The 18007-nt window shown below is 33.2% G+C and overlaps 1 protein-coding gene across 4 annotated transcripts in view; it reads left to right on the top strand.

Annotated features, from left to right (window-relative positions):
- The first annotated feature begins 5038 nt into the window (after positions 1-5038).
- LOC141663987 (dol-P-Man:Man(7)GlcNAc(2)-PP-Dol alpha-1,6-mannosyltransferase) overlaps positions 5039-18007 on the top strand; it is a 30268-nt gene continuing 17299 nt past the window's right edge. For 2 of the 4 annotated variants that reach the window (XM_074469849.1, XM_074469843.1), the window contains exons 1-9: positions 5039-5170; positions 5249-5334; positions 7871-7912; positions 8007-8052; positions 8869-8955; positions 15899-15954; positions 16536-16653; positions 16763-16821; positions 17879-17950. In XM_074469849.1, coding sequence (XP_074325950.1) covers positions 5146-5170; positions 5249-5334; positions 7871-7912; positions 8007-8052; positions 8869-8955; positions 15899-15954; positions 16536-16653; positions 16763-16821; positions 17879-17950 — 591 coding nt within the window. In that variant the 5' untranslated portion in view covers positions 5039-5145. Of the gene's footprint in view, positions 5171-5248; positions 5335-7870; positions 7913-8006; positions 8053-8868; positions 8956-15898; positions 15955-16535; positions 16654-16762; positions 16822-17878; positions 17951-18007 lie in introns of those variants that run through there. The other 2 variants (XM_074469856.1, XM_074469864.1) reach the window with 2 other exon arrangements.

Here is an 18007-nt window from a genome sequence, read left to right as displayed (position 1 = left end):
CCTAGCTTCTTAAGGATGCACAAGGAGCCTATGGTGGAGGCTTCTTCTGGGGGAACTGAAGCCCCAAATGTCCCTGTTTCTTCTGCTGCTCCCACTTCTGCTCCCACTTATGATGTTTCTCAAGGGCTGATTTATTAGCACTTCAATTTTATGAGCCTGAAATTAAGGACGCAACTTCCTCAAAGCCATTACCAAGGCTAAAACAAACTTCTCAATAGTTGAATAATTCAACTCAGCTCCATGCAGAATTTTGCTAATATAGTATACAGGTTTCTAGACTTTAGATTTGGAGATGAAACGTCCTAGAGCTGCAAATCTTCCAGTGAGTTTCTGAACGTCCTTTATGGAACGCGGTGGTTCCATATCCAGGATAACCTTTATCTTATCAGGATTGGCCTCGATTCTCCTCTTGGAGACCATAAGACCTAAAAACTTTCCAAATCCTACCCGAAAGCACATTTTGCAGGATTTAACATCATTTTGTGATATCTTAGGACCTCAAAAGCTTCCCTCAAATGAGTTATGTGGTCAGTCCTCACTAGACTCTTGACTAACATATCATCGACATAAACTTCCATGGTCTTGCCAATAAGATCCTTGAAAATCTTATATACCAACCTTTGATAGGTGGCTCCTGCATTCTTGAGACCAAACGCCATAACAAGATAACAAAAAACACCAAAATCAGTAATGAACGATACCTTAGGGATGTCATCCTTATGCATCTTGATCTGATTGTATCCACTAAATCCATCCATGAAACTCAACATCTCATGACCAGCAGTAACATCTATGAAAGTGTCTATCCTTGGCAACGGGAAACAATCCTTTGGACATGCATCATTTAGATCGGTGAAGTCCACGCACATTCTCCACTTTCCATTAGCTATCTAACCATTACAGGATTTGCTAACCATTCCGGAAATTGTATCTCTTCAATGAAACCAGCCTCTAAGAGCTTCTCTACTTTTTGATTAATAGCTTCTTGCCTCTCTGGTGCAAAGCTTCTTTTCTTTTGCTTCACAGTCTTTCGATTGGGATCCACATTTAGCTTGTGAGTGATCAGTTCCGGGTTTATGTCAGGCATATCAGCTGCCGACCATGCAAAAACATGACTATTTTCTTGTAAAAACTTCACCAACTTTCCTTCAAGGGGCTCATCTAGAGATGCTCCAACAAAAGTCACTTTTTCAGGACCCTCGGGAGCCAAAGGAATTTTAACCAAGTCTTTTGCTGGCTTCCCTCTTTTCTCGTCATTCTCACGGATATCCAGATCTTCAATTGGCAGAACCTGCCCCCAGCTCCATCAGCCCTAAGAGAGGCCACATAGTAACTTCTTGCCATCTTTTGATCTCCTCTTTCCTCTCCAATCCCGTCCCGGGTGGGGAACTTCATCACTGAATGGTAAGAAGAGGGGACTGCCTTAAAAGCATGTATTCACGTTCTTCCCATAATTGCATTATAAGTTGATCCGGCCTTTACCACTACAAAGTCTAACATTTGTGTTGCTTGTTTTGGTTCCTGACCTATAGTCATTGGCAGCTTAATTATTTCTTTCACGGGGCACTCCACTCCAGCAAATCCATATATCGGCATATCAGTCGGGGCAGTTGAGAAACGTTGTAACCCATCCTTATAAAAGTATCATGGAGTAAGATGTCCAATGAAGCTCCATTATCTACAAGGACTCTCTTCATCGGGTTGTTTCCTAGTACGGGTGTTATGACTAGTGGATCATCATGAGGAAATTTCACACCCTCCAAGTCAGAATCATCAAATGTCATTGTCACTCATGTCCTAGCCCTCTCCGGGGCTTCCCCAACAATATGCATAACCTCTCTAGTATATGCTTTCTTTGAGTTCTTGGATAATCCAGCAGCAGTTGGTCCTCCAAAGATTGTATTTATCATAGGCCCTCGGGGTCGCGGTCCTCCAAAGATTGCATTTATCACCGGTCCCCTAGGCTGGGGATTTCGCCCCTGATCGTCTTGGTCCCTCCTACGATCATTAAAGTTTCTTATTCCATTATTACTCCTATCTCCTCCATCTCCAGTATACTTGCTTAACCTTCTATTTCGAATTAGGAACTCTATTTCATCTTTCAGTTGCCTATACTCGTCAGTGTCATGTCCAGCGTCCTTATAAAACCTACAATACTTGCTTTTATCCAACTTAGTAGGATCAGCTTTTAGGGGTTTAGGCCAACGGACTTCCCTATCTCTTTCAATCTCCATTAAGATCTGACTCCTAGGGGCGTTCAGTTTAGCATACTCGGTGAACTTTTGACCAGATCCTCCCTTCTTTGGGGCTGAACCAGTGTTTAGCTCAGTTCTAGGATACTTGTCCTTAGAATTATATTCCAAATCAGTTTTTCGCTTCTTACTTCCAGCAGGCTCGTTATTCACTACCATCCTCCTCATGCTTTCCTCCATTTTGATGTACTTCCCGGCCCTGTCTTGGAGCTGTAACATGCTTTCAGGGGGGCGCTTGGCTAACGACATCTTGAAAAACTCGTCCCGTGTTCCCTGTTGTAGTGCTATCATAGCTACCTTGTCATCAAGGTCTGGGACCTTCAAAACTTCCTTGGTGAAACGATTCAGGTAGTCTCTCAAGGACTTCTTAGCTCCCTGCACAATACTCATGAGGGATGCTGAACTTTTCTCGTGTATTCTCCCACTGCTGAACTGCTTGATAAAAGCTTGACTTAGATCTCTGAAGGATCCAATAGAATTCAGAGGCAAATGGTTATACCATCTTTGAGCCATTCCCGACAGGGTTTGAGGAAATGCCCGACACTTAATGGCGTCATTCACGGGCTGCAGCAACAGAGCATTAGAGAATGTTCTAACATGATTAGCGGGATCTCTAGTGCCATCATAAGCTTTGATGGTGGGCATCTTGAACTTTCTTGAGATATGAGCATTCATTATCTCTTTAGTGAATGGTAAAGTGGGATCATCAGGATCTCCTAGGGGCAGAAGATCACTCAGATCAGCCCTTGGGACAATAGCCCTTCTTGGTATTGGACCATCCAGGTCTATGACTTGAGGATTCCTCCTCGGGGGTACTGGGGGTCTTAGGTGCGCCTCTAGATCGCGCTTCAGCCTTTGAATCTCAGCTTCATGAGCCCTGATCCTCTCCTACACTTCTTGGGTATTCGTCTCTTGTGTGTTTCTAGGGTGTCGGTTAGCATCATCCATAGGTTCTTTACCAGCACGCCTCCTCCTTGGAGCCACATCGTCATTCGAAGATTCAGAGTCTCTTTCAGTGTAGGGTCCAGAGAATTCTTGGTCCTCCGGAATTGGAGCCAAACTTCGTATGTAGAGGGTGTTTGTCCCCGTGCTTCACTTCGTCCAGCATGTCCACTTCCCCCAACCTCGGGGTACAGGGGCATCCCATAGGGAGTGGTAACAATAGTTGAATATTCATACCTTGCAGGTTGAGAGTTCACAGGTGAATGTACCTGCTGAAGTTGGGGATTCGTCCCTTGAGGAGCCGGGGGACTCGTCCCTTGTGGTTGAGACTCAGTTGCCCCTATCGGGGTTCCTCCTTGGGTGGGGGCGTAGGATGAGTGTGGGGGTATCTCCACTAGCGACAAAATCGTTTGAGTTGTCCCAACTGGTGTTCCTTCAGGGGCGCTGTTTCCACTCCGTATTCTCGCCATGGTTGTTGTTATGTTTTCCCACAGACGGCGCCGAATGTTAGGGACTAAAAACTAGGGTATATTAATTGCTGTATTTATTACTAGGGTTCGTGAGTTTCGAGACTCGATTTGACTGCTCTTGTGTCTCGTGACACGATCTGCCTTAACAAGATGCCTACGTACCTTGCTGATTGCCAAGGATCAAGTCAAAAGATGTAGTTCTGATTTGGTGGGGGTGAGACCCCTTATATAGGAATTGGGAGTCCCTGAATTGGACTAGATCTAGGAGACTTGGCGGGCAAGTCTCGAATTTAGAATGGACTTTGGAGTCCTAGGAAGTAGGAAGTTGATTCCTTATTAGATTAGGTCCCTTGGAGGTTAATCTACAAGGATTTATGTCCTCACTAGGACTCATCTTAACAGCTGATTTCTCCCTTATTAATTAATTTCGTAATTAATTAATATTCAGGGTTTTGGGCCCTTTCTAATTGGGCTCCATTATTGGACCATATCAGGTCTAATTAATTTCAACATTAATTATATTCCTAAGCTATTTTTAGGCCCATATCACAAGGTATGTTAATGATGAAAAGAAGGTCATGTCATTGGGTAATTTCATTAAACAACATGGATGCAATCCAGATAAGTACCTCGACGTTCATGATTGATGCAGGAAAGTAACTTGATTTCGAAGCTCTGCTTGTTCGTGTAAATCGCACTTCTCCCTCTCCAAATTACATAGTTCTGTGGTTTTTCTCAAGATATGATGTCCCGTGTTCTCCAGACAAGCAGTGTGTTCTAACTTGTTATGTGTTTAACGGGCATATGTTTTTTGTTAATGTAAAAACACTAAAACGGGGAACGATGTACCGTTTTTGTGCTTTTAAAAAATGGAAGTTTATATACCGTTATAAGATGACATTTTGGGCCTTTTTCACGGCAAGTGTCATTTTGGGCATTATTTATTCAAATAGTGATATATTGATCCTTTATTCCAAAATTATTAACACCAATAAAGAATCCTAGTTCATGGATTGCTTTCCATCATCATTAAATTATTAATTTATTTGCTCTTTAGTTTAAATTAGTTTAAAACACAACCCTATTATTCTTCTCACTTCGAAATTTTAAGGAGTAATAACTTGAACTTATATTAACATCAGTGTAAACGAACTTAAACACAAAAATTACTTGAACAAATAACAATAATAATAAATATTTCATTTTTTTTTAAAATTTAAATATTTTTAAATAAAAATATCAATTAAATATATATAATAATTATCAATATGTATCATACAAAATATTTTAATAAACAAATTTCGTATATTAAAAATTTCAATTCAATTTATAAATTTTTTTATCGGTTATAATTTATTTTTCTTTGCAGTGACGCAAGAAGAGAAGTAACTCTACTTTGTCGGGTAATTGAGGACGCACGAGTTAACTATAAACCCCAAACACAACTGATATCACACGCCTCTCAACTCTAATCCTACTCAATGGGCAAATTCATGGAAACTTACGGTATTATTTTCTCTCCCCTTTTTATTTATATCAAACATTTATATACACTGTGTGTAATTGACGTGTTTATTTATTTAGGTTATGATATGATATTGGGTTCAATTGCTGCATTTTATGTGTTTATGATACCCTATACCAAGGTTGAAGAAAGCTTCAATGTGCAGGTTCCATCCCCCCCCTCTCTTTCCGTTTTCGTGTTTTTGTGTTAATGTAAGGACATATTATGCTAATTCGATTCACTGCAATTGAATTACTACAGATCTTAGTTAATGTGTGGACATATTATCCTAATTGAATTAATTCGCCTATTGCCAGGGGTACCTCTGCCTTAACGACACCACTTGGTTGTATAACAACACGGTAGACAACATGATGTTGTTTTAATTAGTGTATACTAGTACATTCCCTATGTAGCTGTGCTTGATTTGCCAGCATTTCAAGGAAGAAAAATTAAATAAATTAACTCCAACTCAAATGTATTTTAGCTGACTTATTTATGGTCTTCCCATGTGGTATTCTCTACAATGGAATGTGACACTAGCTATAGGCTATAGCTAGTGTCACATTCCATTGTAGAGAATACCACATGGGAAGATCATAATTGTGGCAGTGACATATTATGATTATATGATCAAGATAATCATTCGCTCTTAACTGATGAAATTTTATCTAGAAATAAAGCTTGTTTGGTTTAATAAAACTTAACCATCATTTTTTTTTAAAATTAAAAATTGATACTTCCAGTGCCAAGCAGCGGAGCAAGGCTTCAAGTCCAGTGGAGGCTTAAAAATGAAGTAGTTATAAATTTTTTTCTATACCTTACACTTAGCAAACTATTAAATCAATTGGTACAGGAGCATATAGCATGAATATCTGTCAACCACTCAATTAACACAGATTTTTGATATGATTATAATATTCTCAAACAGGATGAAAAATGAACTCATCCCAAAAACAAGTTTAAACATCAATAAAGCAGCAGCACCACAAAACATGCGTAGAAAATTTAAATAATTGCTTTCACAACCCAGCATTTGCCTGCTACCCCCCATCGACCTTGAAGGCTTCGCCCTTTGATATTCCGTTTAGAATTTATGTTTTCTTTATATTCTTGTTTAACCCCTTCTATTTACATCTAATATATATTTCTGTTGTACATAAGTGTATTATATTAGCAAGTAATAAAAAGTCCTCTGGTAAAACAACACCATTGGTCATTTTATCCTCTATATCAAGTAACATATCAAGTCAAAAATGTAATTTCATGGATGACGGTACCTGATGGCACAGTTTAATTTTTTTCTTCTTTTTTTTTTCCTTCAAATTTTGACATTATGATTTTAATATTTTAGTTTGCTGGTTCTAAATTGACAGCTTATATATTTAGGGTAAATAAAAAATAAAAAGAATTTGCCTCTACAATGAATGTTTATTTTTTTTATCTGTACTCGTTGCAATTTTATATGCTAAAAGTAATATATTGGTACCTTCTTCCCTAAATAAATGGGCCACTTAGTGGTACCTCTATATCTAAATGCATCTAATACTAATTGCGGGATGGAGGATGTATTATTTTATATTATGTAATGTTTGGGTTCTTTTATTTCAGGCTATGCATGACGTTTTATATCATACCCATCGACCTCGAAGGCTTCGCCCTTTGATATTCCGTTTATAATTTGCTTTCTTTATATTCTTGTTTAACCCCTTCTATTTACATCTAATATATATTTCTGGTAAAACATTACCATTTGTCATTTTATCCTCTATATCAAGTAAGTTATCAAGTCAAAAATGTAATTTCATGGATGACGGTACCTGAGGGCACAGTTTTTTTTTCTTTCAAATTTTGACATTATGATTTTAATATCGTAGTTTGCTGGTTCTAAATTTGCAGCTTACTTATATATTTAGGGTAAATAAAAAAAAATTGCCTCTAAAATGAATGCCAATTTTTTTTTATCTATACTCGTTGCAATTTTATATTCTAAAAGTAATATATTGGTACCTTCTTCCCTGAATAAATGGGCCACTTAGTGGTACCTCTGTATCTAAATGCATTTAATACTAATTGTGGGATGGAGGATGTATTATTTTATATTATGTAATTTTTGGGTTTTTTTTATTTCAGGCTATGCATGACATTTTATATCATACCCATCGACCTCGAAGGCTTCGCCCTTTGATATTCCGTTTAGAATTTGTTTCCTTTATATTCTTGTTTAACCCCTTCTATTTACATCTAATATATATTTCTGTAGTACATAAGTGTATTATATAAACAAGTAATGAAAAGTCCTTTGGTAACACAATACCATTTGTCATTTTATCCTCTATATCAAGTAAGATATCAAGTCAAAAATGTAATTTCATGGATGACGGTACCTGAGGGCATAATTTAATTTTTTTTTGTCAAATTTGACATTATGATTTTAATATCATAGTTTGCTGGTTCTAAATTGGCAGCTTTTATATTTAGGGTAAATAAAAAACAAAACACAATTGCCTCTAAAATGAATGTCAATTTTTTTTTCTGTACTCATTGCAATTTTATATTCAAAAAGTAATATATTGGTACCTTCTTCCCTAAATAAATGGGCCACTTAGTGGTACCTCTATATCTAAATGCATTTAATACTAATTGTGGGATGGAGGATGTATTACTTTATATTATGTAATGTTTGGGGTTTTTAATTTCAGGCTATGCATGACATTTTATATCATCGACATCATATAGAGAATGTAAGTGGTACTCATATAGTGGAGGTTTGTTTTAGCACTTGGTTGCAGCTATAATATCTACTTCTTGGTTTCCGCTGTTGGTTTTTATTATCAGTACGATCATTTGGAGTTCCCCGGAGTTGTTCCTCGCACATTCATTGGTAATCCTATTTATAAAAATTATACTACTTGTATATCTTTGAGTTTACACACAATATTTTTAATGTAATCCCAAAAAGGCGAACTATGAAGAGGAGATTGAACTGTAGATCATATGTTGTAGGTCCATATTGACTTGCATGTAATTATATGGTTTTCGTGCAACTGGGACTTGTTCTACTATGTACATTCTTTAGAGTCAACTTTATGGTAATATTGTTCTACTGTTAACTGGTACACAGTGGTCTGGATTTTATAACTCATTTGCTAAAGGAAGAATATTGCGAAGGAGAAATCTTGTAATTTTTAAAATCCTGTTCACACACTATGCGACAAGCTGCATGTTGTTTGCTTCCTCAAGCTGCATATCCAATATATCTGTGTACACATCAATTTCATCTAATATTGAATGATTATAGGGCTTAATCAAACTAGCCAGCAATCAAATTCTAAAATTGATAAAGAATATCGTTTAATGTTAATTAAGGTCTAGAAAATAGAATTGTTTTTGTTGTCCGTGTCATGATCTTAATTCGTGGAAGTTTTCCATTTGCTGTATTTTCTGTTACCCGTGGTACAGGCAGCTGTGCAGAAAATGTTCATGTATAGCAGCATGATGTTATCCATGCTTCTGTAAATCCTGTTGTTTTTTTGGTTTGCTTGTTTGCTTACTGATGTAATTCAGTACATGGATTGGGTGTGGCAGAACAACTAGTGTCCTTGTCAGCCCCAAACTTTAAGTTTCATGTTCTCAAGTAAACTATAAACGTGCTAAGCTATTTTGATGTTTTAAGTTGCTCTGATTATATTATTTTTAGGTTCATTACTGGTATCAGGTTTGGCATCTCCGCTTGTATATGTGATGACTTTGCTGCAGTTACCGAAGATATATAGTCTTTTTGCAGGTTAGTCCTATGCATATTTGGGATACTCATTCATTCTTATGCTTATATGATGATATAGGGATACATGTAGATGGCGCTAATAGTATTTTAATTAATTAATTTTTAAAAGTTTCTGGTTTAACTTAGATAACATGTTAAGAGATAACTTAATTAATATTGATATTTGCTTTTGATAGCAGGGTCATTGTGTCTAAACGGTTTGAGGTTCGGTTTTTAATTCCATTGAACCGAGAATCATACATATAAATTTATGTGTGTGTGTGATTTCAATTGTAAGTTTCTTTGCATAGTACATCCCACGGATTAAAACTTGTAACTTATATATATATATTTTGTTATATGTGTATATATATATGACACCAATATTAATAATTTACCATAAATTAAAAGACTTTAAGGTTGCACAATGCATTTATTTCGGATCGGTGTTTTGTTGTTGCTTTCTAAATTTCTTTTTTTTAAAAGAAAAATGGAGATAATTCATTAAAGAAAAGTTATACGGCAGCTACAAAAATGATCGAGTCGAACAAACATAAAATAGATCAAATCTCCAGTCTTCAAGCTGAGAAAAACAAGCGATATGTTGAAGATGATATATTTACAATTTTCCGCTTCGTCATAATCCGTTTGAGCTATCGACCATAATTGAAATCCCATACAAACTTTCATTACTAAGGGGTCATTTGGCAAGTCTGAATTGTATATTTCTTAATCTTTTAAATTTCTGAAAAATTAATATCATTTGATAAAAAAATAAATAAAATAGCTGAATGATACTTAAATTATCTTTTCCAAATGTATGAGTGAATAATTTTATTTGTCAAAAATTTAAATACTCTATTAGAATGATACCCATTTAAATATAATAATATTTTAAAATTGAAACAAATTATATAAAAATCAAATTCCATTGTTTTAACAAACTGTAATCTTAAAAAAAATATATTATTGCAAAAAAAAGGTTAGAAAGCAGAAAAAAAAATAGATCTTAAAATTTTATATGAGTAAAAAAAAATTTAAAAAGAGAAAAAATTGGTCTAAAAGTACAATTGCAGGAGGTCCCCAAGTGACAAAGCTAGTGACAAAGCTAGGGCTGCAATTCGGGCCGAGTATTGAGCCTTACGTAATTCCAGCTGAGCCGAGCCGGCTCGTTTAACTAATCAAGACTAAACCTCTGCCCGAACTGGACTCGTTTAATTTAACGAGTCGAGTAGAGTCGAGCCCACCCGTTTAGCTAAACGAATCGATTTTAACGAGTCGGGCAAACAAATCGATTTTAACGAGTCAGGCGAACTTCGCCTCGTTTAATTTTGCACTTCTTCGATCCTAAATCTCTACCCAAACTCGGCACGAGTCGATTCGAGCCGACTCGGGTAATACGCCACTGATGTGCATTCAACCCTTTATGTAAGGGTATTTCATACTACACTATTAGAACAAGAAACAAACTTGAGAACTTGCAATAATCATGAATAGCACACATAAGTAATCTTACAAATGTAGTGTGCACCGAGAGCTTTGATGATGAAAACCGCAATTGAGAAGTTAATTATATAATAGACTTAGAGACGAGTTCCAGATATTTTCGGATTGGAGTCGATGTAATCTTTTAACCAATTCAACATTTCATTAATTGCTTTAATTGTGTAGATTTGATATATGCATATGTATTTACATCGATATCTAAATCTATAGAAATCTTCTAGTGATTTTTTTTAATTTGTAATTTATTTGAAACTAATTGGACCTTTAAATCTTTATTTCTAAGATTTTTCCTGGATAGATACGTAACATATTAAAATTTTTGTAGAACCGATACTGTTCCCAAGAAAGTCGTGCAAATTAGATCTTTCACACCTTAAATTACTTTCAACCTATATGCTTACATATTTTTTTTAATAGAAATCCATTATTGTTGTTAAGAACAAAAACTTCGAACAACCTTGACTAATAGTGGAACCTGAAACTAATTTGATTTTTAAAAACCATTTTTAAAAAAATATACATTACTCATTCGGGCTTAAACAAAATAATACTATTTATCCGGTTAAAAATACAAAATAAAAAATGAAAATAAAAAACTAGATATAGTTGGTTGGATTTGCAACGGGCTAAAATAAAGTAATATATACTACTGACGGTTAAAAAAGTTATACTATTGAACCGGGAGAAAACAAAATTAAAATAATATTCTACCTTGGCTAAAGTAAAATTAAAAACAAACTTAATGTGATCACTTAAATTTGGTTGATATAATGGGCTTATGTAATTATGTGTTTTCTTGTATGTTTATAATATCCGTACTATTTCATTAAAATGAAACTCGAAATAATTCGTTAATTTGTGTAAAGTGTCGTACTAAAACAAAAAAAAACTATTCATTCAGGCCAAAAAAGATTTATACAATTAATCCAACGTTAAAAATAATTAAAATAATAAATAATTAGACCAACTAAAACTAAATAATATATACTTTAACCCTGGGAAAAAATAAAGTAATAAGATGTGAACAAATTTCATATCATAAAATTTTTAATTGATGATAAATTTTATAAAATATTATATAAAATTAAAAACAATTCGTGCATCGCACGGGTTCCTGGTATAAAATTTATTTTCAAAACTTTAAAAGTTTGATGTTAAAATCTGGAAACAAACATATTAAATTATAATGTGTTACATAGATCGTAAAGCAAACATGCACGTTCTTCTCTTGACATGAGATGTTCTTGTTGAAATTTAAAAATACCTGATGATTTGTTTAGATAAGTTGTATGAACAAGTTTAAGTTTTTAGGTAGAAAATGGAAATGTAGATAAGAAAAAGAATAGATTCCCAAAATTTAGAATTGCATATACATTTTAAAGATTTTTTTATTAATAATTGATCAGGCTGGCACACCTTTCTTGTCTTTAATAATATTTGGATTAAGCCTCCATGAAGGAAACGAGGGAGACATCGTTATATCAAGTTTATAAGAATTTTATATATCCTAATTGTTTTCGTTTTAGAATTTAAAATTGAAGATTGAAAGTGAAAACATTTTGATTTTTTCTACATTTTCACTTTATTGAAGCATAGAATACGTAGTTAAGATAAATTTTATGTATTCTACTTCTTTTATTCCTACGTCGAAATAATTTTGTCATAATATTGTTTCTAAACTTAATATATATATATATGACTCTAATATTAATAATTTACCATAAATTAAACACTTTAAGGTTGCACAATGCATTTATTTAGGATTGGCGTTTTGTTGTTGCTTTCAAAATTTCTTTTTTGAAGAAAAATGGAGATAATTCAATAAATAAAAGCCATACAACATCTACAAAAATGTTCGAGTCGAACAAATATAAAATAGATCTAGTTGAAGATGATATATTTACAATTTTCCGCTTCGTTAGAAACCCGTTTGAGCTATCGACCATAATTGCAATCCCATACATACTTTCATCACTAAATCAAAACCAATTCTCACAATAAAGGAGATAACAAACAACCTCCCACCAAGGAGAGCAAACAAAACTGAAATTGCAAACTGAAAACCCAAATAAAAACTCTTAGATCTTAAAAAATGAAATCATAGTTAGAGATAATCGACCTATTAAATTCAATAAATTCTGCTTATATCGAAGACGATAAGCTCCAAAACTCCGATAAATCAAATCTAAAAAACAAACCAAATAGGTAGAAATTCTTTCTCAAAGAAGAAGATTATTGAAGTAAAAAAAAATTATACAAAACAAGATAAAAGATTTGGGGCTTTTCACCGAAAAACCGGTAGAAGGCCCTCCGACTTTGTGCTAAAGAAGGAGGAGGCTGCGATAAGCGAGAGCAATGGTTTTAATCTTGTTTTATTACATAATGCTTTCTAAATTTCTTGATTACATATTATTGAGGAAGCTAGCAAGTTCATCAACAATCAGAGGCTTGGTAAAGAAGTGATTTACACCAGCTTCCATAAACCTTTTCTTGAGAGTATCTTCATCACATGCAGTCACTGCAACTATTTTGCAATCCACGCCCATGGCTCTTAATGCTTTGGTCGCCTGAAATAGAAACATCTAATATAATTAAATTGCAGAAAATTCAAATATATTGAAATTTGAATATGTTATTCGAGAAAGGAGATTATACATTTAATTAAACACTAACCTCAATCCCATCCATTATGGGCATATTGAAATCCATAGTTATTAGGTCAAACTGCGCTCCAGATTGACACAACTCCACGGCTTGTTTTCCGTTTTCAGCTATATAAGTTTTGAACCCTAATATGCTCAGAATACGTGTGTGAAGCTTATGCATCATCAAGTCATCATCAACAATAAGCGCAATACGCGCAGATTCTTCTTTTTCCTTTGGAGCCATTTTGCAAACAACCTTCTTTGCCTTCGAACTTCCAACTTCAAAAGCCATACTTTCTATGATCTGTCACCAAAAGAATATAGATTAAGCAAATAATAAATTTTGAAGAGGATGATAATCTATGGCGGGCAACAACAAAGAAGAGTAAGATTTTGTAATTGGCTTGATGTAAAATTAAAATATTTTTAAAAATAAAGCAATATATTTATATGTATGTGATATCAGCGTAGTACAACTATTGACGGTACTACGCCAGTGATGTGCCGTCAACCCTTTATGTAATTGTATTTCATACTACACTAATAGAACAAGAAACAAACTTGAGAATTTGCAATAATCATGAATAGTACGACAAAAGTAATCTTACAAATGTAGTGTGCACTGAGAGCTTTCATGATGAAAACTGCAATTGAGAAGTTGATTATATAATAGGCTTAGAGATGAGTTCCAGATATTTTCGGATTGGAGTCGATGTAATCTTTCAACTAATTCAACATTTCATTAATTGCTTTAATTGTGTGGATTTGATATATGCATATGTATTTACATTGAAATCTAAATTTATAGAAATCTTCTAGTGTAAAAAATCTTAATCTGTAACTGATTTGACATTTAAATCTTTATTTCTAAGATTTTTCCGGGATAGATAGGTAACGTATTAAAATTTTTATTGAACCGCTACTGTTCCCAAGAAATCCGTGCAATATAGATCTTTCACGCCTTAAATTACTTTCACCCTATGTGCTTACATAATTATTTTATAGAAATCCATTATTGTTGTTAAGAACAAAAGCTTCGAACAACCTTTACTAATAGTGGAACCTGAAACTAATTTGAGCTTTAAAAATTATTTAAAAAAAATATAAAGTGTTCATTCGGGCTTAAACAAAATTATATTATTTATTTAGGTTGAAAAATACAAAATAAAAAATGAAAATAAAAAACTAGATATAGTTGGTTAGGTTTGCAACGGGCTAAAATAAAGTAATAAATACTATTGACGGTTGAAAAAGTTGTACTATTGAACCGGGATAAAACAAAATTAAAATAATATTCTACCCTGGCTAAAGTAAAATTAAAAACAAACTTAATATGATCACTTAAATTTGGTTGATATAATGGGCTTTTGTAATTATGAGTTTTCTTGTATGTTTATAATATCCGTACTATTTCATTAAAACGAAACTAGAAATAATTCGTTACTTTGTGTAATAGCATCGTACTAAAACAAAAAAAATAAACTATTCATTCAGGCAAAAAAAGATTTATACAATTAATCCAACGTAAAAATAATTAAAACAAAAAATAATTAGACCAACTAAAACTAAATAATATTAACATATGGAAAAAATAAAATAATAAGATATGAACGAATTTCATATCTTAAAATTTTTTATTGAAAATAAATTTATAAAATATTATATAAAATTAAAAACAATCTGTGCATCGCACGGTTTCTGTTCCTGGCATAAAATTCATCTTCAAAACTTAAAAGTTTGGGGTTCAAATCTGGAAACAAAGCTATTAAATTATAATGTGTTACTTAGATTGTAAAGCAAACTTCTTGAAATTTAAAAATACCTGATGATTTGTTTAGATAACTTGTATGAACAAGTTTAAGTTCTAGGCTGGAAATGGAAATATAGATAAGAAAAAGAATAGATTCTCAAAATTTAGAATTGCATATATATTTTAAAGATTTTTTTATTAATAATTGAACAGGCTGGCCCACCTTTCTTGTCTTTAATAATATCTGAATTTAGCCTCCATGAAGGAAACGAGGGAGACATCGTTATATCAAGATTATAAGAATTTTATGTATCCTAATTGTTTTCGTTTCAGAATTTTAAATTGAAGATTGATAGTGAAAACATTTTGATTTTGTCTACATTTCACTTTATTGAAGCCTAGAATGGAAAATTAAAATAAACTTTATGCAATCTACTTCTTTTATTCCTCCGTCGAAATAATTTTGTCAAAGTATTATATCTAACATTAAAATGATGAAGAATTGTTAGATTAAAAATTAAATTTGTTATTCTAAATAATAAAACACAAAACAAAAAATAAGGTATTGTTTGAAATGTTTAAATTCTTCTGGCATCACATGAGTAATAAACTAGTATAATCCGACTTTTTCAATAACAAATATAATAATTATATTTGAATATGAGTTCCCCATCAAGTAAGGTTTGTCTTCTTGTTTCAATATTAAGTTGTGAGCCTTTACCTGATTTTTTAAGTCTTGGATAATGGTATTAGTTGAATCCATGTAAGTTCGTAGTTTTATTGAAGTGGTTGTAATTGAATAAATTATATGCCTAATGTTTTTTTTCTTGATTAGCAAGAAGCATATGATGCATTTAATTATTTCTATGGTGCATGAATAAGCGAGTCAGTTTATTAATCTTATGTTCATGGATTTGTTTGTGCTCTTTCATGCATGTGTACTTGTCGAAGTGGATTTATATCTGGACCGTTGCAACCTATTGTAATAATCTCAATATGTTCAATGTATCTTCTATATCGTTTTACTAAATGGAAATTAATTATTTAATTTTTCCCTTTGTAGTTCGTCTGGCATTAGGCTGCATCATATTGTTCACATTGCGATTTTTCCGTGCCCAGGTATGTGTTTAGCCATTTTAAACCTGTTGCAGTAATTATAAAAGTCATTCCAAGATCCTGATTGGAGCAATGCAAGCACTCGTACATTGTTGGAAAAACTTTTGCAGTTGCTAGTACAGTGTTGCCTTTTATCTTAATATTATATGGACCTATTAAATATTTAAATGTAATCTCCACTACCTTCTGTTTGGGGTCTCCTCTAGTTGCTCTTGAATATGACTATTCCTTTATCTTGCGTATGGTTTTGGTAGAAAACTAGACTACAATTGAAGTTTTAAAAATCCAGTGTTGGATAAATATGACCTCAACTCTCATGACTGAAGGAATACATATTGCAATGACAAGTATTTGTAGATATAAAAATAATTTAAAATTAAATTACTGCAAAATGTCTCAGTTTTTGTAAACAATTTTAAATATTCTTATATTTTAATGATAACGTTATTAGCAGTTGCAAATATTGATTCTGGTTTGTTAATTTCTCTAAACAGATGAAACTTGTTGACCAGAATTATGACTAAAAGCACTATACTTGTATAGTCTTCTGCTGTAATGATGAAAATGTACATTTTCATAAACAGATTAGAGATAAGTTTGGCCGTCAAGTTGAAGCTTTTTTTGTGATATTCGTCTCCATCCAATTTCATATGCTGTTCTACTGCACACGTCCTCTTCCTAATATTATGGCGCTGGGTTTTGGTAATTACAGTGGACATCACTACTATATGCGATTGTTATAAAGTTCATATTGATACATGCGCTTCACTGTACAAACATTTAGTACAGATGATTTGTTGACCTTTTGCAGTTAATATGGCTTATGGGTACTGGTTTAGAGGGAGTTTTTATGCAGCATTAAATTGTTTGGTATGTCATCTTTGAGATTATAACCTATATTACTAGGGACATTTGATTATAAGATTATTAAATAAACCGATAATAATTATGCAGACTTAAATTGTTGCGCTGGCTACTAAGTTATTGTAAAATATTCACAGGATGTATAGTTATCAGCTATCTAGTACCTATTTTAGGACTCCTGCTGCTTTGTAGTATCTTTGTTTCACATTTTTTTGCACACCAATATTTTAACCAAACATTAGAAGTGTAATCCTTTAGGAACTGGCACTTAAATAAAGATTAATGGTTATGTTTGGGATCACTTTGATGACGAATATGCAATTACCGAGGGAACACTATATATACGTATTAATAAAAACAAAAAAAGTTGCGTGACTGAACCTAGACATATATATTAGTAGTGATTGTTTTTGTATTTTGTAGCAAAGATGCTGTGAGCCCATCCTAGCGAAGGTGCTTAATTCAATTAGAATAAATTATCTTCTAAGCAACTTATTTATTCAAAAGTATTAATGACCAAAATCAAATGAACAAACTTGTCACTTGTAGTTTCCCTGCGGCCCCTACCAACTTGCTTTCTAAGAAAAACCAAGACTGAACTAAAGAGTTTTTATTAGATCCCTACATAACTTTGATAAAAGTTAATATTTGAATAATAAGGCTGTAATGATAGTATAATACTATGTGCTGGAGAAGAACAACATGCTTTTTTCTTGATTGATTATAGACTATTGTACCTTTTTTATATTATTATTCCACCTTGATTGCGCTACGAAGGAAGTCTTTTAAGCAAATATGCTGAACATTGAAGAAATATGAAAGCACTCACAAAAATCTTTTAACTTACCTTGGGCACTGATGTAAAAAGTTATCCTTTTTTTTATAATTGCATCACCTTGTGTTTTTGGATCTGTTAGCATGCATACACATGGCTTCTTCTAAATTCATTATCCAGTTTATAAGTTTTTTCTTGTATATTTATTGTTGTGATTAGTTATAATTTTTAAGCCTTATTCAAATTCGCCAAATTTGGTTCAAACGATGTATCTTTTTTGTTGGCCAGATTTTTGCTACAGTCATCTTCCGATGCGACATATTGCTGCTGCTCGGCCCTCTTGGACTAGAACTCTTGCTGGTACATTTTGGGGGCTTCTCTTTTTCTCTGTGCTCTTTTTTTTTTGTTTCAAAAGTA

This window comes from Apium graveolens, chromosome 1, assembly GCF_009905375.1.
Source record: "Apium graveolens cultivar Ventura chromosome 1, ASM990537v1, whole genome shotgun sequence".
Lineage (NCBI taxonomy): Eukaryota > Viridiplantae > Streptophyta > Magnoliopsida > Apiales > Apiaceae > Apium > Apium graveolens.
Note: the sequence above shows the minus strand (reverse complement) of the source record. Positions and strands in the feature narration are given on the sequence as shown.